The sequence below is a fragment of the Lepidochelys kempii genome, chromosome 5, assembly GCF_965140285.1.
Source record: "Lepidochelys kempii isolate rLepKem1 chromosome 5, rLepKem1.hap1, whole genome shotgun sequence".
Lineage (NCBI taxonomy): Eukaryota > Metazoa > Chordata > Testudines > Cheloniidae > Lepidochelys > Lepidochelys kempii.
Window position 1 is genome coordinate 25262540 of NC_136384.1, and position 22425 is coordinate 25284964.

The 22425-nt window shown below is 44.1% G+C and overlaps 2 protein-coding genes across 25 annotated transcripts in view; one reads left to right on the forward strand and one right to left on the reverse strand.

Annotated features, from left to right (window-relative positions):
- PRLR (prolactin receptor) overlaps window positions 1-16703 on the reverse strand; it is a 308636-nt gene extending 291933 nt beyond the window's left edge. For 6 of the 8 annotated variants that reach the window (XM_078852731.1, XM_078852734.1, XM_078852732.1 and 3 more), the window contains exons 1-2: window positions 6964-6991; window positions 4111-4404 (exon numbers count right to left, since the gene is read on the reverse strand). The gene's annotated coding sequence lies outside the window, so the exon portion shown is untranslated. Of the gene's footprint in view, window positions 1-4110; window positions 4405-6963; window positions 6993-16632 lie in introns of those variants that run through there. The other 2 variants (XM_078852729.1, XM_078852735.1) reach the window with 2 other exon arrangements.
- A 116-nt stretch (window positions 16704-16819) lies between these two features.
- The window catches only part of SPEF2 (sperm flagellar and cilia associated 2), a 146893-nt gene continuing 141287 nt past the window's right edge, over window positions 16820-22425 (forward strand). For 12 of the 17 annotated variants that reach the window (XM_078852744.1, XM_078852746.1, XM_078852749.1 and 9 more), the window contains exons 1-3: window positions 16906-16976; window positions 21246-21315; window positions 21547-21649. In XM_078852744.1, coding sequence (XP_078708870.1) covers window positions 21255-21315; window positions 21547-21649 — 164 coding nt within the window. In that variant the 5' untranslated portion in view covers window positions 16906-16976; window positions 21246-21254. Of the gene's footprint in view, window positions 16977-21245; window positions 21316-21546; window positions 21650-22425 lie in introns of those variants that run through there. The other 5 variants (XM_078852754.1, XM_078852739.1, XM_073343745.1 and 2 more) reach the window with 3 other exon arrangements.

The following is a 22425-nucleotide window of genomic DNA, read 5'->3' on the forward strand; positions in this document are numbered from 1 at the left end:
CAAACAGAGGCTAGGGACACCATCCCTGCCCATCCTGGATAGTAGCCATTCGTGGACCTATCCTCCATGAATTTATCTCATTCTTTTTTGAACCCTGTTATAGTGTTGGCCTTCACAACATCCTCTGGCAAAGAGTTCCAGGCAGTTCCTCAACCCAAACAGGCTGGGTGGTCTGGGTGGCCTGAGGTGAATCAGGGAGTGGAGGTGGTGATCCCTCCCCAATCCCCACTGTGTGGAGGTCATCAAAGCCCCGCTGGGCCCTGCTCCCTGAAAATAGATATCTAACTATGCCTATGCCCGAGGGCCCCCGCAACCCACCCAGTGGCTAGAGCCCCGAGTCCCCTTCCCCGACTGGGCCATGGAGTTTTTATAGCATGTTGGGGTGGGGGGAGGGGGAGAAAGAAAAAGGGTGATAACCCCTACCTAGATGTATGAATTCCTGGTGCCTAACTTTTACTCTAAGACTTTAAGGCATAGTTTTCAACATAGTTACATTATTCCTTAAATATTACCAACACACACATCTTACAATAATGAGTATTGATAAGTTATAAGCTTTCAATAGAAAGCTCCCATACTATCCTTCATTGATAAATAAAATGAAACTAGTGTATTAGGTGTAGTGGGTTTGTCATGTCTGAGGCAGGAGTTGCTTGTAAAGAGCAGTGTACCCTTTTCAGAGTAGCAGCCGTGTTAATCTGTATCCGCAAAAAGAAAAGGAGTACTTGTGGCACCTTAGAGACTAACAAATTTATTTGAGCATAAGCTTTTGTGAGCTACACACAGCTACGGTGTAGCTCACAAAAGCGTATGCTCAAATAAATTTGTTAGTCTCTAAGGTGCCACAAGTACCCCTTTTCTTTTAGTGTACCCTTTGGAACCAATAGGCCTCTGCATCTCACCACCTCACGTGGATGTTGTGAGGAGGCTGTTAGCCAATTAATGTTTTAATGAGCTTTGTAGATGAGAATGTAGTTGTCCTTACATCTTTTGTTTGGAGTGGATGTGTGTGATACGTCCCCTCCGGAGTGCCCCCTGAAACTGGGGTACAGCTGAGCCCTTTGTTTTACCGATCTGGGATCCCTGTCACAACGTCAGTGTGAGAAGCTAAAAGCCCTCCAAGCTTCCTCTCATACCAACATCCACAGGTAGGGGCCACACCCAGCTGTGTTCATGAATGCTCCACCAGCCACTGCATGAAGCAACAATAGAAAGGCTCCATCCAAAATACTCTCAGCCCCCCATCTTAGGAAATTGGAGCTGTACTGTTCTGCCCTGGTCAAAACTTGACCAGTATGAATTTATTACCTAGCCGCCCCTCCCTTGATGTGAAAAGGATGATACACAAGCCCTTGTAAACTGAGCTGAAATTTTTCTCCAAACACTTCACTCAAAACCATACTGGTTAAGAGAAAACATAAAGTAGGTTTATTAACTACAGAAAGATAGATTTTAAGTGATAGCAAACAGATCAAAGTAGATTACCATAAGAAATAAAACAAAACTGCAATCTAAGCCTAATATACTAGTTAGGATTTGAATCAAGCAGTGTTTCAGCCAGTTAGATATTACAAGCAGGTTAGCTTTTGTATACACAGGCAGGCTTCCTTCTATCCTGCCTGGGACCAGCACTTCCCTGCCAGTTCAGTCTTTTTTCCTCTGGTTCTTTCAGGTTTTGTGCTGTAGAGAGAGGTCCAGTAATGATGTCACTTCCCCCTTTTATATCTCTTCTAACTTGCTGGAAAGCTCTTTTGCTGTGATCTGGGTCAAACAGTTCCCATTATGTAGTGCTATCTCGGAGAGGTTTCTATCGTACACAGTTCCCGGGGTAATCCTTGTGCTTGTGTGTATTTCCATCAACATTGTTTGGCCTTTTTATTGTTGTACCTGAAAGGCTGCTTGTGGATGTTCTCAATCTCACAACATGTTTCAGTAGCACATACTTAGCCATACTTCATAAGTTCACATACAATAATAGCACATACAAGCTAAATGAGATATTAATGTCTAGCAGATCAAGACTTTTAGAATGATACCTCACAAGGCATACTTTGTACAAAACATATCATACTTATATGTCAGTAGTGAATATGGGGGTGCCAGGATGTCACAATATGCTACCCTGAAAAATGGATTTTAGGATGCTGCTATAATAACCTGCCTATTGCCCCCCTAATATCTCCTTTCTGAGGTAAAAGTTCCCAGGGTTGCTAAGGAAAACACCAAAGGACACGGATATAACCTTCCAATAAAGTAGTTGACACAGTCAGTATTCTTTCCAAAACAAAGTATCTTTTTAATTAAGTGTCTAATAATCCCTACTACAGTATAATCTAAGAATCCTAAATAAAGGACAAAATCCCTGAGACACCAATCCCGTATTGCAAGTTAAAGAGCATTCAAACTACAACAGTATATAGTTCAAATGATACTAAGTGAAGCAATTTATTGCAAGTGGCCAGTTTGCAACAAATTGCTGACAGCAGATCTTAAATTATACTTTAAGTTTTACATAAATAAAATACAATTAAAAAACACACACCCATGCTTCAAGCATACACATACTAACTCTATATACTATCCTACCCTTATACTAAAATATAAAGAATATTATATTCTTATATATTATATTATATATTATATTCTATAATATTATAGAATATTATATTCTATAATATTAAAAGAATATTAAGCTTATTCTATAAATCCATTGCTGCTTCCTTTTAAAAATCAAATCACTGCTGCTGCTGTTCAGCTCCTAGTCAGTCAGCTCTGCCCCGCTCCAGCTTTCTTTTCTCTCTCTGCAGCAGTTTTTCTGTGGCTTCTCTTGCTGGCTTAAGGGCTCTCTCCTTCTCCAATGCAGCCTCTGGACTCAGAAACTGAAGCTGGCCTTTTATGCTACATTGTAGCTCTTTCTTTATATGCTTCCTAATCTTAGCAACAGTTACCTCACTTGCAGATGCTCAATCTTGACCATTACCTCAGAATTCTATCGACAGCTCTGACCTTTAAAACGTGTTGTTACCAGTATGAGTAGGTTCTGACCAGCTAACTGCATAACTGACTGACTTCTCCGTCACACCTTACTGCATATGCTCAATAGTTGCCAATATTGTACATGCTCACTGTGGTCCTTTCCTTCACAGCTGTGATTCTGCCAAGCCACTCCCACATATACTTGGTTCTTTGCCAGGACACTTATTTTTTTTAAATTAAGAAATCCTAAATTCTTACTGACCATGCTCAAGGTCCATAGCTTTGATATCAGGGTGGAGTGATTTTTGCTTAATTCAGAATAGAGATAAAAAATACAAAGTAGACACTGGAAATTTTTTTCTGGTAATAGATGAAATGCTGTGATACACCAATTGATTATTGACAAAGCATTTGGTGGCTTACCAGTGTCATTTGCTAGGCCCATTTTTCACCAAACATCCTTCCAATTTCCACAGAAAGAATGTTACTTACTGTGACGGAGCAGGGAGTGGGGAGGATTGACCTGGGGATGTAGCAGGGGAGTTTTACTGGGACTGTCTGCATTGGGGATGGGATAGCAGGGGGTGACTGCACTTGAGGGATGATACCTGAACCTGTAACCTGAGCCAGGAGGGCGGTTAGGGCCAGGTGACATCTTTGCCTGGGAAACTGGACAAAGGCTGGAGGAGGAGCCGGGGGAGGCTGGGTGAGATGGCTGGAGGGGGTTTCAGTTTGGAGCGGTCTGGGGAAGTGGAGGGAGCCCCAAGGCTGGGGTCTAAGCTCCCTGCCCCCCAGAGGGACCTGACCGAGGGGTCCTGTTTGTACCTACAAACTCTGTCTGGACTGTGTTCCTGTCGTCTAATAAACCTTCTGTTTTACTGGCTGGCTGAGAGTCACGTCTGACTGCAGAATTGGGATGCAGGACCCACTGGCTTCCCCAGGAGCCCCGCCTGTGCGGACTTGCTGTGGGAAGTGCACGGTGTGGACGGGGATGCTGAATGCTCCAAGGTCAGCCCCAGGAAGGTCAAAGTTGTGTAAGCTTCTTGCCCTGGGGAGAGGAGGCTTCCCCAGAGTCCTGACTGGCTTTGTATGGAGTAGTTCCAGAGCATCGCCTGGTGACTCCGTGACACTTACCTTAAAAGTAACTATGGTTCTTCGAGAAGCGTTGCCCATGTGGATTTCACTCTTGGTGTGCATGCACTTCGTGAGGACAAGATTGGGTTCTTTTTGGCCACCGTGCCAGGCCTGCACATAGATGTCCTTGCATATAATTTCAGCAAAATAATTCCTTCAACTTCCAGCAGTCGACCTGTTATCCATTTGTCCGTTAGATTAAAGAGTCCATTTGTTCGCCATGTAGGTACTTCGAGTCACCCCTTAACCTTCTCTTTGTTAGTCAAATAGATTGAGCTCCATGAATCTGGGAGGCTGTGAAAAATTATATTAACAAACATACAAATATCACTTTTCACAACAGACTTGCTAGTGCCCCAACCAGCCAGTTCTGAAGGCACCACTGCTACCAGCAGCAGAGCAGAAGTAAGGCTGGCAATGGGGCACTAAGTCTGCTGTGAAAAGTGATATTGACAAAGTGTGTTTGTGCCCATGCCCCCAATATTAAACAGTATCTATTTAAAAAAATAACTTTTATGCTTACAACAATAATTAAAAAATATATTTTAGTCTTAATTTAAAAGTGGCGAGAAAAGGTAAATTCATTTTAAACAATAGGGTTATAAATTTAGCATTTAAGTAGTGTTAAATATATAAAAAAAGTGTTTTTAACTTATAAGGGGAGTTGCACTCAGAGATTTGATCTGAAAAGGGTCACCAATACAAAAAGTTTGAGAACTACTGCACTAATCTGAATGGAAAATGCTCTAAATCTAATTTATTTTAGGGGGTTAAAACAACAAAAGTAACAGAATCCATAGAATCTGAATTTCTGACTATTCACCAGCTTAGCGTTTGATCTCTATATGACTCTCTCTTCCTACAGTCCTTTTAAATCCATCTTACAAAACATTAGCGTTCTTCTCTTTACAAGAGGATGTGAGCGGCTGGTAATGAGATATGGAGCCTTTTAGGTCAAAAGTTCAAATCCAGCCTACAGTGCATTCGTGGTGACTGTAAGTTACTACACCATCTGCTGGTTGTTCTGTGACCTATGTGAAATCAATCTGGAATTCACAGTCTAGGCCAGGGGTCGGCAACCTTTCAGAAGTGGTGTGCTGAGTCTTCATTCATTCACTTTAATTTAAGGTTTCGCGTGCCATTTAAACATTTTTTAGAAGGTCTCTCTCTATAAGTCTATATATTATATAACTAAACTATTGTTGTATGTAAAGTAAACAAGGTTTTCAAAATGTTTAAGAAGCTTCATTTAAAATTAAATTAAAATGCTGATCTTATGCTGCCGGCCCGCTCAGCCCACTGCCAGCCTGGGGTTCTGTTCACCTAGGCTGGCAGCAGGCTGAGTGGGGCCTGCGGCCGGTACCCCGGCTGGCAAGGGGCCGGCAGCCAGAACCCCAGACCGGCAGCAGGCTGAGCGGGGCCAGTGGCCAGGACCCCAGACTGGCAGCAGGCTGAGCAGCTCAGCCCGCTGCCGGTCTGGAGTTCCGTCCGCTGGCTCCTGCCAGCCAAGGTCCCGGCTGCTGGCCCCGCTCAGCCCACTGCTAGTCTGGGATCCCGGCCCTGCCCACATAGAGTGGGTACCTACCTTCTCCCTGGTTCTAGCCCATTCTCTTCCTCTCTCTCTGCACTGAGCTGAGGGTGAGAGTGCACTGAGCACAGGGCTGGGGGTGAAGGAGCAGGCTGGGGTTGGGGTGCAGATTCTGGCCAGGAACTAGAATGTGGGAGGGGGCTCAGGGTTGGGGCAGGAGGTTTGGGTGTGGAGTGCTTACCTGGGCAGCTCCCATTTGGTGCGAGATGTGCAGGTAGGAATGTGGGGGAGGGGAGGATGCAGGAGCTTCCATTTGGTGCTCAGGGTGGGGGTGGGAATGTGGGGGGTGCAAGAGTCAGGGCATGGTGGGGGGGGGCTGGGTATGTGAGGCGGGTGCTGGAGTCAGGGCTGGGGTTGTGGGGGGTGCAGGGGTCAGGAAAGGAGGCTGGGGTGTGTGGGGGGTGAAGGGATCAGGGCAGGGGGCTGGGTGTGTGTGAGGGGGTGCAGGAATGAGGGCAGAGGCCTGGGGGGTGGAGGAGTCAGGGCAGAGGCCTGGGTGTGTGTGGGGGGAGTGCAGGAGTCAGGGCAGAGGGCTAGGGGTGTGGACTAAGGTTGTGGGGATGCTCCCAGCCCCCTGCCCTTAGTGGCTCATGGCAGGGGGCTGGAGGGAATATGCCCTGATTCCACCTCTGTTCCCCAAGGCCCCGTCCCCACCTCTTCTCCACCTCCTCCCCAGAGCAGCGAGTGAGCTGCGGCTCCGCTTCTCCCCCTCCCCGCGCAAGGGCCATCAGCTGATGGTTGGCAAGGAGGGAGAGGGGGAGGAGCAGGAACCCAGCACGCTGGGGGAAGAGGCGGGGGAGGGGGGAGCTTGCCTGCCCTGCAGCAGCAGCCGGCAGGACCAAGCTTCTTCACCCTGCCCCCAAAGGGGGGATGGAGAAGAGCAGGCCGGGGAGGGCAGGATTTTTAATGGCATGCTGCTGCCTGCCAGGGTCCCGGCCACGGGCCCCACTCAGCCTGCTGCAGGCCTGGGTTCGGCAGCCGGCTCAGCGGGGCCAGCGTCTGGGACCTGGCAGGCAGCAGTGTGCCACTAAAAATTGGCTCGCGTGCTGTCTTTGGCACGCATGCCATAGGTTGCCAACACGTGGTCTAGGCCCTATTGGAACAGTGTCCATATCACAGAAGCCACCACCACACTTGCATTGCCTGTTAGACTCTGCAAAGACACACAGAATTGAATAGGATAGAGAACAAACAAACTTCTTATACAAAAGGGTTGAGGTTCATTGCAAAGGCAGAGTGGGGAAACAGTTACTTTGGGTTGTTACCTATGCTGTAAATGTTCCGTGGATTTCATTCTCCAGGGCTCAAAAATCCAGCACAGTTCCTGAGCGCTAAAATTCACAACAAAACCTTAGATCACTATATAATCCTTTTCTAATTTACAGGGGTGTAATGAGGCTTCATTAATTTGTTTGCAAAGAACAAGCAGATCCCCGGATGAAAGAAGCCACAGAAGTGACTAAAAGAGGGCCCAATTCTGCTACCCTCATTTTGTAAAGTGCTACTCGAGGTAAGGGTGGCACAATTAATAGAAGAGAAAAAAATAGCAACCCATTCCCTGTTGCTGACCAGCTTTCGTCCTGAAGCATGAGAGGTAATAAAATCTATCTTAGTATGTACAACTACCAATGTCAGTTCTGGACATAAAATTAGCCATTCATTTAAAATCCAAATAAATTATTTAAATCTCTGCTTGAGGCAGTGAATTCAATAGGCTGAATGCACATTGTGGGAAATACTGTAAACACACTGTGAAAAATCTCTTATTGAAACTCCCATTTAACCAAATAAATTCCAGGCTGCCTATTCCAGTCAGATGAACATGGCTCTGCGGCATTTTCATTTTCTTTTACATGTATCTATTATTTATTTCATTGTGCTGAAGACAAACCTAAGGACACTTAATTAATACTGATGGATAAGCTAGTTCAAATAATTAAGAGTCAGCACAAAACTTCACCCATGCAGGAAACGGAACACTGACATTTCAAAATGGTTTGATTGACATTTTTTTGTCTTTTACACATTATGTCTCTGCACCTACAGTAATCCAGCTAGGCCAGAAACAGAAACGAGAGATTATTGGACTGACTTTTGTTTTGTATTTGTACAGCAGCTAACACAATGTGGTCCTGGTCCCTGACGAAGGCTCCCAGGAACTATAGTAATATTGTCATGGTGCTGCTGTCAAACCCAATGAAACCTGGGAATTCCGGACATCTTGCCAGAGAGCCACATTCTCACACACTTTTCTTTCTGCTCTGAAACATCAACTCTGCCACACAACTGGGGAGTGTCTCTGTAAAGTTAGTGGAACAGGCGCTCTTCTCTTTGGTTCTGTACTCCCTTCTCTGCCCTTGTGCTTGTAACAATGAGGCTGATCAAAAAGAAAGGAATGGGTCTGACAGCATGGGAAAAACAAAAGTAGCACTCCCATGCTCTTTACAGGCTCAGGGAAGTTACAGAGTCCAAACTGCAGTGCACGCACACCAACATTTCAAAAAAATACTCCTGGAACAATTCTGAGAAGCCATTAGGGCAGCGGGCGCTGCCCAGGGAAGTGGGGGGCTTTGGAATTTCACCTAACCATTAGACTACCTCTTGTATGCTTCCCGATCAACTCCTATGTTGCTTAACAAAGTTCCCAGTCTCCCACAAATCACTCACCCATCCCCTAAATCAAGTTCTCTCTCCCCTTTCCAAACTCAGTTACTTATTAGGTATAGTAACTGGCCTCTCATATCAATTAGGGCTGTGCCCTGCAACTAAATCCCCTCTGGCCTCTCCAGACCCTGCCATTGCCTGCACAATAATGTCATCCAGCTTCAGTAGGCACAAAACTTTAAAAACAAAATATACCTACCCATCCCTCAATCTGTGTGCATTTATCTCTCTCTAGTGCATGTTTATGCACATATTCTGGATCATTGACTGGGACAGAAGGTTGCTGGAGCCAATCATAAAAACCTGGAAACTGCAACAGTCTTTAGAATAAGTTAGAAGGCAATCCCTATTGTGATCAGGCTTTCCATTAAATATCAAGACAGGCTCTACACTTCATTAAATTTCATCATTTTAATTGATCAAAGATGCCATAGCAATAGGTGCTACATAAAAATAAGTATTCTCTCTCCTATCTTATGTTTCAACTTTTTTCCATGAATAACAAGAGTAAAAGTGAGCAAACTCCAGATCTCCAAACCACCCATACTTATCTTTTAAACTCAACCACACTCTGTTGCTTCTAGTGCTCAGCATACCCAGAGCAGCAAAGACAAAATTACTAGAAGGGAGAGGTGCATGCTGGCAGCAATAAAACAGTCTTCAACCATCTAGCACAAACATCTTTCAGCTGAATGGGCTGGCCTGATTTGAAGCCATCTCTATGTACACCTATACCCACATATGAAAGGGGCCATCTAAGTGGACTTGAATATCACTGTTCGCCAAACTTAAAAAAACAATTAATTTATAGATAGCACAGGCTCAATTTAACTGTTTATATTGTTGATTTTACAGAACACTTTACATATATAATTTGCCTCTGCTTTATAAACCCAAAGAAACCAATCGATTATATTAAAAAAGGATAAATTTTTAGACAGACATTGCAACCCCATGCAATATCTTTGGGGACCATAATGTATTAAGTTTATGTATCACTGTGGGCCCAGGACTGTAACCAACTTCAAGAAGGGAGGGTTATCATAGCTTCTCCTTGAGGAGACTCAAGGAGCTTGGCTTATTTAGCCTAACTAAAAGAAGGTTGAGGGGAGATATGATTACTCTCTATAAATATATCACAGGGATAAATACCAGAGACGGAGAGGAATTATTTAAGCTCAGTACCAATGTGGACACAAGAACAAATGGATATAAACTGGTCATTGGGAAGTTTAGACTTGAAATTAGATGAAGGTTTCTAACCATCAGAGGACTGAAGTTTTGGAATAGCCTTCCAAGGGAAGCAGTGGGGGCAAAAGACCTATCTGGCTTTAAGATTAAACTCGATAAGTTTATGGAGGAGATGGTATGATGGGATAACATGTTTTTGGTAATTTGATCTTTAAATATTCATGGTAAATAGACCCAATGGCCTGTGATGGGATGTTAGATGGGGTGGAATCTGAGTTACTATAGAAAATTCTTTTCTGGGTATCTGGCTGGTGAATCTTGCCCATATGCTCAGGGTTTAGCTGATCGCCATATTTGGGGTCGGGAAGGAATTTTCCTCCAGGGCAGATTGGAAGAGGCCCTGGAGGTTTTTTGCCTTCCTCTGTAGCATGGGGCATGGGTCACTTGCTGGAGGATTCTCTCCTCCTTGAAGTCTTTAAACCACGATTTGAGGACTTCAATAGGTCAGACATAGGTGAGAGGTTTTTCGCAGGAGTGGGTGGGTGAGATTCTGTGGCCTGCATCGTGCAGGAGGTCAGACTAGATGATCATAATGGTCCCTTCTGACCTTAGTATCTATGAAACCAAAAATAAGGTGGGGGTGATTAAGGTATCACCTTCTGGGGAGGCTTACATATCCTGGTTCAAACTGGGTTTTCCAGAAACTAACAAAGAAAGGGCTTTTGATATTAAAAAACTGGGTTTAAACTGACTCAGGGTCTTCTATTTGATCCAGTGAACAGACGGAACCTTCCATCCCAAGGAAGCCTTCCCCGCTTGTGGAATGGTTGGAAAGATTTTAGTCTACAAGGGCCTCATAAGACTGATGGGTGACTCTTAGTATGTTTAATGTGAGTTTAAATCTGTTGATTGTTTTTATGATGTTTTCTTTGTAATACTTTACCTTAAAAATAAATATACTTGCTTAGAAAAATAAAGGTGTAGTAACTTCATCTGTTGGCAATACACTGTTCATAGGCCTCGGGGGAGAGAGAGAGGGAGAGGAATGCACAGGAGCTGTCCGTTAGGGAGATTGGCTTGCTCTGCAGCCTCAAAAACCCCTGGTAAGATCCATCCCCAGAGACAGGAGATGTTAGGAGATCAGAGACCTGATTGGGCACTCCTGGAATGGACCATGAAGAGTGGGGGAAAAATACAGCTTCAGTTACTGTGGACTGGTCTACACTAGAAAATGAAAGTTTACCTATGTTGCTCAGGGGTGTGAAAAATCCACACCGCTGAGTGGCATAATTAAGTCAACCTACCCCCCTGGTGTAGACAGCGCTAGGTTGGAAGAATTCTTCCATCAAGCTAGCTACTGCCTCTTTGGAAGGTGGATTACTTACACTGATGAGAACCCCTCCCATCAGAAGAGCTACAGTGGTGCAACTATGCCAGTGTAGTGTTTTAAGTGTAGCCATACCCAAACAAACAGTGAGAGAAACAGCCTTACCCTTCCCAATTCTGGGCTTTCCTGTGCCTCTACTGTATTAACAAATGGACTAGACTCCCTATGATTCTTTGTGTTCCCATAACTCTTTGTATATAAAACCCCCATGATCCTTTGGTTCATGCACGAAGTGTTTTGTAACTATAATTCTAGTGCTTTGTATCTATGATTCAAGGGACTCTGTACTTAGGTTGAATTTTAGTGTGTGACCAAATGATGGAATGTGTATAATATTTTTACCCTGACCCTACTGACTCATGCAGAATGTATCCAGGAAGGGACCACTAATGATTGAGGAGGGATATTTATTATTGCAAATGTCTTCAGTGATCAATGAGATGATCGCACACTGAGAAATGTTTTAAAATCATTACCTATGCCACAGGCATTTTCTACAATAAGGACTTAGTCATAGATACTTTTAGCTTATTGATTAGGTAAGATGAGATACCATAAGGGGAATTCCATATGTAGATCAGTTATGGAAAGCAATTCTTCTTTGTCCCAAGTACAACATGTATAGAGGGTAGTTTCTGGGAGTGAGTTAGGACTGAATCAAGCTGCAAAGTCATTTCTCCAGTCTTCAGACTGGTTTGGTATTGATAGCCTTTCTGTATTCTGTATTGTGCTGTATTAATCTTGACTACATTTTTGATTAATAAATTCCAATTGAGCCTGATTATTTAAAGTTTTATTAATAAATCAAAATGGAACCTAACAACTGTGCATATGTCTGGTTTAGTATGGAGCAGAGGCAATCTATATTTCAAGACTTGTACAGAGCTCAGCAAAATCTCAGTACTTAAAAAATAAATTTCCTCTAGTCTAGAAAATAAAAATTGTTATAATGCACATGTCCTCAGCAGATTCATTTGCCAAATCACAGCTACATTTCAGCTGTAAAGGAATCAAAATATTTGCATCTGTGGAAATCCGAGAGTCATACATAAAAGCAAAAGGCGGCAAATATCTGTACTTTAATTAAAGTATAAAATATAATGTAAAACAAACTAACGTTACAGAATCTCTTGTAGGATCAGTGCATAAATATAATCATACAGGGAGATTGCCAAATTGAGGTCCGGTAATCTGTTGACAACTGTGTTAGTTGATATCATATAACAGCTGCACCACGGGAAGCTTGTTTTGGCCTAAATTAAATGAAACACAGGGCAATTTGCTAAGAGAGAATAGTGTGGGTAGGACAATGAAAAACAAAAGGAGAGAGGGACAGAGCATTCAAAGGCATAAAAAGTGACACAGAAGACTGCTGCAACTTGGATTTCTTTTTCTTACATAAAGTGTCTGAGGGAAATAAGTTATGTTAAAATAGATGTTTTCATATTAGTTTCTAAGGGCACAGCTACATTAGAGAGAAATGTAACTGCTCAAAGTTGATGGAAGAGTGCTTTCCTGTCAGCTTAACTACTGCAGCACCTGTGAACAGCAGAAGCTATGTCGGCGGGAGAAGCTCTCCCACAGACATAGCGTTGTTCATACCGGCACGTATGTTGGCGTAACTTATGTCGCTCAGGGGGGTGATTTATCCAAAATAGAGCTCCCTTGTGTTGGGTGCAATACCTTTGTCTTAGAAAAGCATCATATGTAATTTTTAGAAACTCTAATTATGTTATATTGCTGGCTGCATGAGATCTCCAGCAAAGAACTCCCAAACTGAAATCTCCCATAACACCACAATTTTTCTTTCCATACATTACAGACAGTGCTTAATGAGTAACTAAGCCTGTTCTTTGGTTTAATTTGATGGTCTGGAACAGAACTCCACCAGCACCTATTGCTGGGCTTTCCCAGTTAGCACATTGATCCATATGCATTCAAGATTCTGTGCTTCTGAATGATTAATAACTCTATAACAGGTAATAGTGTATTTAATGTAGAGTATGACACCCTTCCCTACTGCATACATACATCTTTTATTTACTATATCCTTCCTAAATTGGAATTTTAAAATTGCTAGTTATAACCTATCATGTGAATATTCCCACAGGTTTTCAGTAATGCCCGTTATAAAATTTCTCATGATCAATAAGAATTGCCAACTCTTTCTTGTTACCTAGCATTGGTATATAAGCATTTGAAACATTTCTTCTCTTTACATTCTTGGTCACATCACATCAATTTGATTGTGACACTGAGTTTGAGTTTGTACTGCATTTGGTTTCTAAGCACCCTCCCCTTGCGTTGTTAGTTTAACCCCATCCTGCTTGCTCCAGCTAGTTTCCGGTGGAGATTAACTCCCATCCCCACTTGTGAGTTTATATAGCATCCTCCCACACTGGAATGTGACCCAATGTCCCAAAAACCAAAACCTTCAGCTTTACATCAGTCAAACGTTTACGTCCAGTATTTTCTGTTTTCTCCTTTATCTCTCTCATGGGACCGGAAGGACCTCCAAGAATATTACTAGGACTTTCCTCTTCTTCAGCTCCCTTCCAAGGTTCCTAAACTCTTCTATAGTCTGTAAAGATCCACGTGATGCCAAGTCATTGGTTCCAGTGTGTACCATCACCAGTGGACACTTGCCAGTCAACTTCACAATCACAGCCAACTATGCAATTACATCTCATATTTTCACTTCACAGAAACAGCACACCTTCCTATGGTCCTTGTGTCCCTTACAGAATTCTCTGTCCGTTCTTCTTTATATGGAGTTATCAGTGACAATTGGCAGCCTTTTCAGGATGGTTGAAGAGCCTTTCTTGGCAGTTGCATGTTCTTGCAGTTCAACAAGCATCAGAAATGTCACCCATAGGTTTCTGTTTCTTTCCTCTAGAGACAGGTTCTTCGGTAGTTGACTCGCTAATCATGTCAATACCTCTAACCAGGCTGAATGGCTGCTGGTTCTCCTTTCCCTCCTGGTCATAAATTGCGAATCCACTTCTTTGATTTCTATTCTTTCCAGTTCCCCATGAAGGCCTTTTGATGTCTGTGGCAATGATTTCCAAATGTGGCTGTCCAATAAGTCTTCATTTTCTCAAATACTACACAGTGTTAAAAATTGTGGTTCCAGACCAGTACGTTTGCCAGCTCTCACTTAATGCACCAGCAATCTCTTCGGTCTTCCAGCAGAAGGAGAAACACAGCACTTCCAAGGTACGTAAAAGCAATTGTTTCCTCATCATCCATATCCACTACTTGATGAGGAACCATACCTAAAACAGATGGAACCCTGCTCCCTTTTTAAACTCCCTCTGAAACTGCAATCAGCTGTTCCTGTTTGCCTGTTAACTGTCATATACTAAGCCTCAGTGCTAGTCTTCACCTCTAGTTATCACAGAGGGATTAACTTTCGGAGACTTCAAACACTGAGTCTGTTCAAAGATCCAAGAGTGCCAGCCTCACCGACACACAAACAGATCTGTCTCAGTGGGCCTGTTCAAATTCCCACAGTCTAGCCACACAACTCTCACAGAGAACCAACAAAAAACAATAAACAGACCAAACACACCACTCACAAAATCCTTCTGCCTCCAATCACAAGGATCTGCAGCTGTGCCCTCTAAAATTGCCATGTGCTGTTCTGGAGTTTGCCTCATGGCTCAACTTCACCCCCTCATAGGGAGGGATTAACTACTCAGACTTCAGGGAACTCATCACAGTGACTGAGTGAATTTCCAAATCTATGCGCTTGCTAGGATGTCAGTAAAATGGGGAAATCCCTGCATACCCACCCCCACACAGCAATTTGAGACAGGCAAACCAGCTTTAAGTAAACACAAAGCATCATTAACAAAAAAACAACACTCAAGAGTCCTGTTTCCCCTGCTCTAAAGAATGGTCTAATCATTGCCCTCTAAACAATGCCTTATCAGAGGCAGAAAAATAACCCTGGAATCCTAAATCACAGCATTCTACTGCTGTCTAACAAGTAGTTCTGTAACTCACTGGCAGAGCACGTAAGGTCACCCCTCTGATGACTGGTCCATATAGATGATAAACTACTATTGCTTAAGGAGGCCATTCATCCAGGAATAAACCGGAATGTCCTCTTTTTGAGATGTTTGTCCCCAGTCTGATCCTGAAACAAAACTGAATGTGGTTTTGTCCAGTATTGCACAGGGGATGCCATTTTTAAAAGCGTGCCACTCCACCCTCTCCAGCGTGACCTCACATGCACCATGTGCATGAGGTCACACGGGGGACACACACGACATGACGTTCCAGGAAGTACTGGAATGTCCGGTATTCTGAAAATGAGTGAGTGGCCATCTTAACACTGCTACCAATTAACAGTTACTTCTTAAGCTCAAGTACTAAGGGGTCTGTGCTGCAGGTCTAGAGGCCCTAGGTGCCAACCCATGCAGGGTTTTTATGGCTTTACATACCTGATTTTCCCCACCTCACAAACAAGAGGCCCACAGGATACTGATATGATTTCTTAGTTTCCATCATCACAATAACGTTGCCCCTTTGGCCCAAGTAGCTACCAAGATAGCTAGGCTTCAGAACGCAATCTCCATCGGGAGCAGCAACTTTTAGGGCTGTCTATACAGCTATTTTTAGAGCATTAACGCAAGCCATGCTACCCCAAGTCTGCTGACTCAGGCTGGGAGGGTTGCTCCAACAAGCTATATAGACAAACCCAAGTACATGTCATACATAACTTCTTCTGAGGATGGAAGGCTGGGAAAATTAACCAACAAGATGTAAGAATGTGTAAGATAGCCAGATCTGTCCTACTCTTTCTCCCTAGTCCTCCTGTGGTCTGCTTTTCCATTTACAGTGCTAACCCACTGTGCCCCTTCTCCTCCCCACCACCTTTATAAATGTTACATGATTTTATATTCACTTGTGCTTGCTCACCAGTGTTGAATTTATATTCTATAAATATCACCTCTGAATTGGGTCCATAGCCCATAAAAATTGACACAATTTAGATGAAGACACAATCTTTCAGAGGTTTTCCATCTTTGGAATCACTACATGGCACAAACTGGTAGTGGTGTTATTTATACTTGATCAATAACTTGACTGGGGCCTTTCAGGGCTATTTCAATGTAAATGGTGTCCTGACCCAGACCCACTGTGCTTGGCACTGTACCAATGCACAATAAAATACAGACCCTGCCCTCAAGCACAACTTCACCTCTATAGCCTGACGCAGCATCGGGGCCCATGGCTCTCGCTGTCAAACAGCCCTAAGGACTTTGTTCCCACTCCTGTGCAGCACCCTCTACTCCCAACGCCTCATCTCCCCACAGGGGACGCACCGGCGGAGCATTTTCCCCTTATCGTCCCACAAAAGCTTCAGCCTCCTCCTGTTCGCATTCTCTCACAAGAGCCTCCCCCGCCTGCCCGCTCGCATCTGGGCTTTGCACCCCTCTCCCACACCAAACCCACCAGCACTGGGGCATCCCTCCCATTCCCCTCTCAACACAGCCGAGGGCAGCCCTTCCCCCACAAGCGCCTTGGTCGCGTCGGCCTATGCTCCAGCTCCCCTAACCGCGCCCCAGGCCTAAGCCCAAGCCCCCATCCTTTCTCCGTGCGAACTCTCCTTCCGCGGCTTCCCCCGCGCCAAGCTGCCTCCCATTCAACACTGTTACAGGACCCACCACAGGACGATACTTACTTCACTGCGCATGCGCCAGCGGCCAAACGCGGCCAACACAAACCAGTTCGCGCACTCCCCCGCTGTGGACGCATGCGCTTAGCAGAACATATTCTCCTCGCCCCCCAGCAGCGTAGCTGTTCCATTGCGCATGCGCAGTTCACAAGGCACACTCTGGTCCCGCTATGTAGTCCCGAGCCCACCCCTCCACAGCGCATGCGTTAGATGCTTGCCTGCATGTCACCATGGTAACGGGACGCGGAGCCGGGCCCGTGTGAGTGGGGTTCGCCGGCAGCCCGCGGCCGCCATGTCGGAGATTCTGTGCGAGTGGCTGAACCGGGAGGTGAAGCTCTCCCGGACCGTGGGTGAGTCAGGGGCTCCGACGCCTGGGTCCTGGACGGTGCCGCAGCTGGGGAGGCAGGGCCCGGGGGTGCCCACAGACCACCGTGTGCCTACGCAGCTACAGGGGCTCCCGCTCAGGGGTGTCTGTTCGCGGGGGCCCGGTGGATAGGAGCCCCCGGGCAGTTCTTCGTTAGGGCATTAGTAGGGCTGCCAGGGCTTCCGAGTTGCTGCCCGAAGGGGAGTCCCAGAGGGCAGTGCCCCAGGGGACTAGCCCCTGGGCCTGCGCCACAGCGACACAGCTGGAGGATCAGTGCACAGGTAGAGAGAGATGGGTTCCCTGCTCGACTTTCGATGTGCCATGGGTGGGGGTCACTTTTGGGGAGACTTTGACGTCCGGGAGGTGGGTGAGGTTGTCGGGGTCTCTGCAGGCAAGTTTGGGAATGTGGTGACTGGGTAAGGTGGGGGCAGCAGGAGCGTTCTGCTGCTGCGACGGCAGTCGGGTTGTTGGCCTGTTGGTATTATTCATATACTCACTATACCTGGAGTGGGCTTTGCGAACTCTCTGTAATAACTACGTTCAACTGAAAATACTGTCGCCCTAATTCTGAAGAAGGTGTGAGCAACAGTAGAGGGAAATCAGTATTGGGGACATTATGTTTAGGTTTTATAATAACCCAACCATTCCCACTCTTTATTCAGGCTGAATCTGATGGTGTCTTGCAAGTTAATTCCAGTTCTGCAGTTTCACATTGGAGTCTGTTTTTGAAGTTTTTTTTGTTGAAGAATTTGCCACTTTTAGGTCTATTATTGAGTGACCAGGGAGATTGAAGTGTTCTCCTACTGGTTTTTGAATGTTATAATTCCTGATGTCAGATTTGTGTCCATTTATTCTTTTGTGTAGAGACTGTCTGGTTTGCCCAATGTACATGGCAGAAGCATCTATTCTATAATGAGAGACATCCCTTATGAAAAATCAGGCATATTAGAACATATTTACTGGCTGGTTTGGTTTCTGTGTGTGTTTTAGGATCAGAGGAGTTAGTAACTGTAACCTGTCAAGTACTGGTTTTGCAAAATTTTAATTTTGAGCCAAATGTAAACAGTTAAAATAGTATAATTTACTTTTTGATATTGAAATTTAGATTTTAGATGATAGAGTAGATTATGGAATTTGGCTTTCAGTAGAAAGAAAAGGAGTACTTGTGTCACCTTAGAGACTAACAAATTTATTTGAGCATAAGCTTTTGTGAGCTACAGCTCACTTCATCCGGATGCATAAAAGTGGAAAATGCAGTGCGGAGATTTATATACACACAGAACATGAAACAATCGGTGTTACCATACACGAGTGATCAGGTAAGGTGAGCTATTACCAGCAGGAGAGCGGGGGGGGGGGGTGACCTTTTGTAGTGATAATCAAGGTGGGCCATTTCCAGCAGTTGACAAGAACATGTGAGGAACAGTGTGGGGGAGAGTGGGGAAATAAACATGAGGAAATAGTTTTACTTTGTGTAATGACACATCCACTCCCGGTCTTTATTCAAGCCTAAATTAATTGTATCCAGTTTGCAAATTAATTCCAATTCAGCAGTCTCTCGTTGGAGTCTTTTTTTGAAGTTTTTTTGTTGAAGAATTGCCACTTTTAGGTCTGTAATTGAGTGACCAAAGAGATTGATTTCAGAGTAGCAGCCACGTTAATCTGTATCCGCAAAAAGAAAAGGAGTACTTGTGGCACCTTAGAGACGAACAAATTTATTACTTAGTCCCTAAGGTGCCACAAGTACTCCTTTTCTTTTTTCAAAGAGATTGAAGTGTTCTCCGACTGGTTTTTGAATGTTATAATTCTTGACGTCTGATTTGTTTCCATTTATTCTTTTACGTAGAGACTGTCCAGTTTGGCCAATGTACATGGCAGAGGGGCATTGCTGACACATGATGGCATATATCACATTGGTAGATGTGCAGGTGAATGAGCCTCTGACAGTGTGGCTGATGTGATTAGGCCCTATGATGGTGTCCCCTGAATAGATATGTGGACACAGTTGGCAACGGGCTTTGTTGCAAGGATAGGTTCCTAGGTTAGTGGTTTTGCTGTGTGGTGTGTGGTTGTTGGTGAGTATTTGCTTCAGGTTGCGGGGCTGTCTGTAAGCAAGGACTGGCCTGTCTCCCAAGATCTGTGAGAGTGATGGGTCAGCCACCAGGTTTGCTGTGACGTTATCGGGGATACTGTTCCTGACAGCTTGTAGTCCATCTTTGTGTGGAATGTTGGTGTAGAGGGCTTCTACATCCATAGTGGCTAGGATGGTGTTTTCAGGAAGATCATTGATGGATTGCAGTTTCCTCAGTAAGTCAATGGTGTCTCTAAGATAGCTGGGAGTGCTGGTAGCATAGGGCCTGAGGAGGGAGTCTACATAGCCAGACAATCCTGCTGTCAGTGTGCCAATGCCTGAGATGATGGGGCATACAGGATTTCCAGGTTTATGGATCTTGGGTAGCAGATAGAATACCCCCGGTTGGAGTTCTAGGGGTGTGTCTGTGCAAACTTATTCTTGTGCTTTTTCAGGGAGTTCCTTGAGCAGATGATGTAGTTTCTTTTGGTAACCCTCAGTGGGATCAGAGGGTAATGGCTTGTAAAAAGTGGTGTAAACACCATCCTAGCCACTATGGATGTAGAAGCCCTCTACACCAACATTCCACACAAAGATGGACTACAAGCTGTCAGGAACAGTATCCCCGATAATGTCACAGCAAACCTGGTGGCTGAACTTTGTGACTTTGTCCTCACCCACAACTATTTCACATTTGGGGACAATGTATGCCTTCAAATCAGCGGCACTGCTATGGGTACCTGCATGGCCCCACAGTATGCCAACATTTTTATGGCTGACTTAGAACAACGCTTCCTCAGCTCTCGTCCCCTAATGCCCCTACTCTACTTGCGCTACATTGATGACATCTTCATCATCTGGACCCACGGAAAAGAAGCCCTTGAGGAATTCCACCATGATTTCAACAATTTCCATCCCACCATCAACCTCAGCCTGGACCAGTCCATGCAAGAGATCCACTCCTGGACACTACAGTGCTAATAAGAGATGGTCACATAAACACCACCCTATACTGGAAACCTACTGACCGCTATACTTACCTACATGGCTCCAGCTTTCGTCCAGACCACACCGCACGATCCATTGTCTACTGCCAAGCTCTAAGATACAACCGCATTTGCTCCAACCCCTCTGACAGAGCCAAACACCTACAAAATCTCTATCAAGCGTTCTTACAACTACAATACCCACCTGCTGAAGTGAAGAAACAGATTGACAGAGCCAGAAGAGTACCCAGAAGTCACCTACTACAGGACAGGCCCAACAAAGAAAGTAACAGAACGCCACTAGCTGTCACCTTCAGCCCCCAAATAAAACCTCTCCAACGCATCATCAAGGATCTACAACCTATCCTGAAAGACGACCCATCACTCTCACAGATCTTGGGAGACAGGCCAGTCCTTGCTTACAGACAGCCCCCCAACCTGAAGCAAATACTCACCAGCAACCACACAACAAAACCACTAACCCAGAAACCTATCCTTGCAACAAAGCCCGTTGCCAACTGTTTCCACATATCTATTCAGGGGACACCATCATAGGGCCTAATCACATCAGCCACACTATCAGAGGCTCATTCACCTGCACATCTACCAATGTGATATGTGTCAGCAATGCCCTCTGCCATGTACTTTGGCCAAACTGGACAGTCTCTACGTAAAAGAATAAATGGAAACAAATCAGACGTCAAGAATTATAACATTCAAAAACCAGTCGGAGAACAGTTCAACCTCCCTGCACACTCGATTACAGACCTAAAAGTGGCAATTCTTCAACAAAAAAACTTCAAAACCAGACTCTAACGAGAGACTGCTGAATTGGAATTAATTTGCAAACTGGATACAATTAACTTAGGCTTGAATAAAGACCGGGAGTGGATGTGTCATTACACAAAGTAAAACTATTTCCTCATGTTTATTTCCCCACTCTCCCCCACACTGTTCCTCAGATGTTCTTGTCAACTGCTGGAAATGGCCCACCTTGATTATCACTACAAAAGGTGTCCCCCCCCCCCGCGCTGGTAATAGCTCTCCTTACCTGATCACTCTTGTTACAGTGTGTATGGTAACACCCAGTGTTTCATGTTCTGTGTGTATATAAATCTCCCCACTGTATTTTCCACTGCATGCATCGGATAAAGTGAGCTGTAGCTCACAAAAGCTTATGCTCAAATAAATTTGTTAGTCTCTAATTATGCAGGTACAGACTAACACGACTGCTACTCTGAAACCTTCTTTTAGTACAGTTATACAACGTAAGTACTGGCTACTTGAAGACCATTTCTAATCCTAAAGTTATTTTAATATAGTCGTTTCATTAACAAAACTTTAACGTTAACTTACAATGTAAAGATTTTATAAGAGTAATAATGAGTTGAACAAAAATTGAGTTTAAGCCTCTGATATTATACACATTCTGTAATGATCTCTAATATTATTCATATGGTACTTTGTATTTTGTTGCTGTTTCTTGTTTTTTAACCTAGATCCAAAATCATTCCCAAAAGAATTTTCTACTGGCTACCTAATTGGAGAAATTCTGCACAAATATGAACTTCAGGATGACTTTAACCAATTTTCACAAAGCAGGTTTGTAACTTAAGGCTCAGCTAGAGTATGTATTATATCTCCTATGTAACTTATACAAGATATTTGTTTATCATTGAAGATTTTTTAGTGATACCTAGCAGGATTTGATGAAGTTACATACCAATCATTAGTTAGCAACATATTAGATGCACTAGCTGCATTAATTAGCTGCATACTTCCAAAGGTTCTGAACATTCATTAAATATTTACTGGGAGGATATACTAGGATGATAAAGGATTGCAGCACAATTAATGTCAATCAACATGGTCCAATGGAAAATAGGTATTTGATTTAGCACTGCATGAACTTCTGATTAAAAAATTAACACGACACAAAATGGATGTAACATATTAAATAGATTAAAAACTGGCTAACCTAGATCTCAAAAATGGGAAAATAATCATTCTATGGAGTGTTTCTAATGGAGTTCTACAAAGATCTGTTTTTGTCCCAATGCTATTCAATATCTATAAAGTCAGTGCTGATAAAGTTTCCAGATGACGCAAAAATTGGTGGAGTGGTAATTAATCCATTGTCAGTTATACAGAGAAATCTGGATCACTTGTTAAACTGGGCTTATTAAAACACAAGTTCAGATGCAGCCAAGTTCAAGGTCATATATCTAGGAACAAAGAATGTAATACTTACAGGATGGGGGACTGTATCCTGGAATGCAGTGACTTTTAAAAGGCCTTAGGGGTCATGATGGATAACCAGTTGAACATGATCTGCCAGTGCAATGCTGTGGCCAAGTGGGCTAGCACAATCCTTGGTT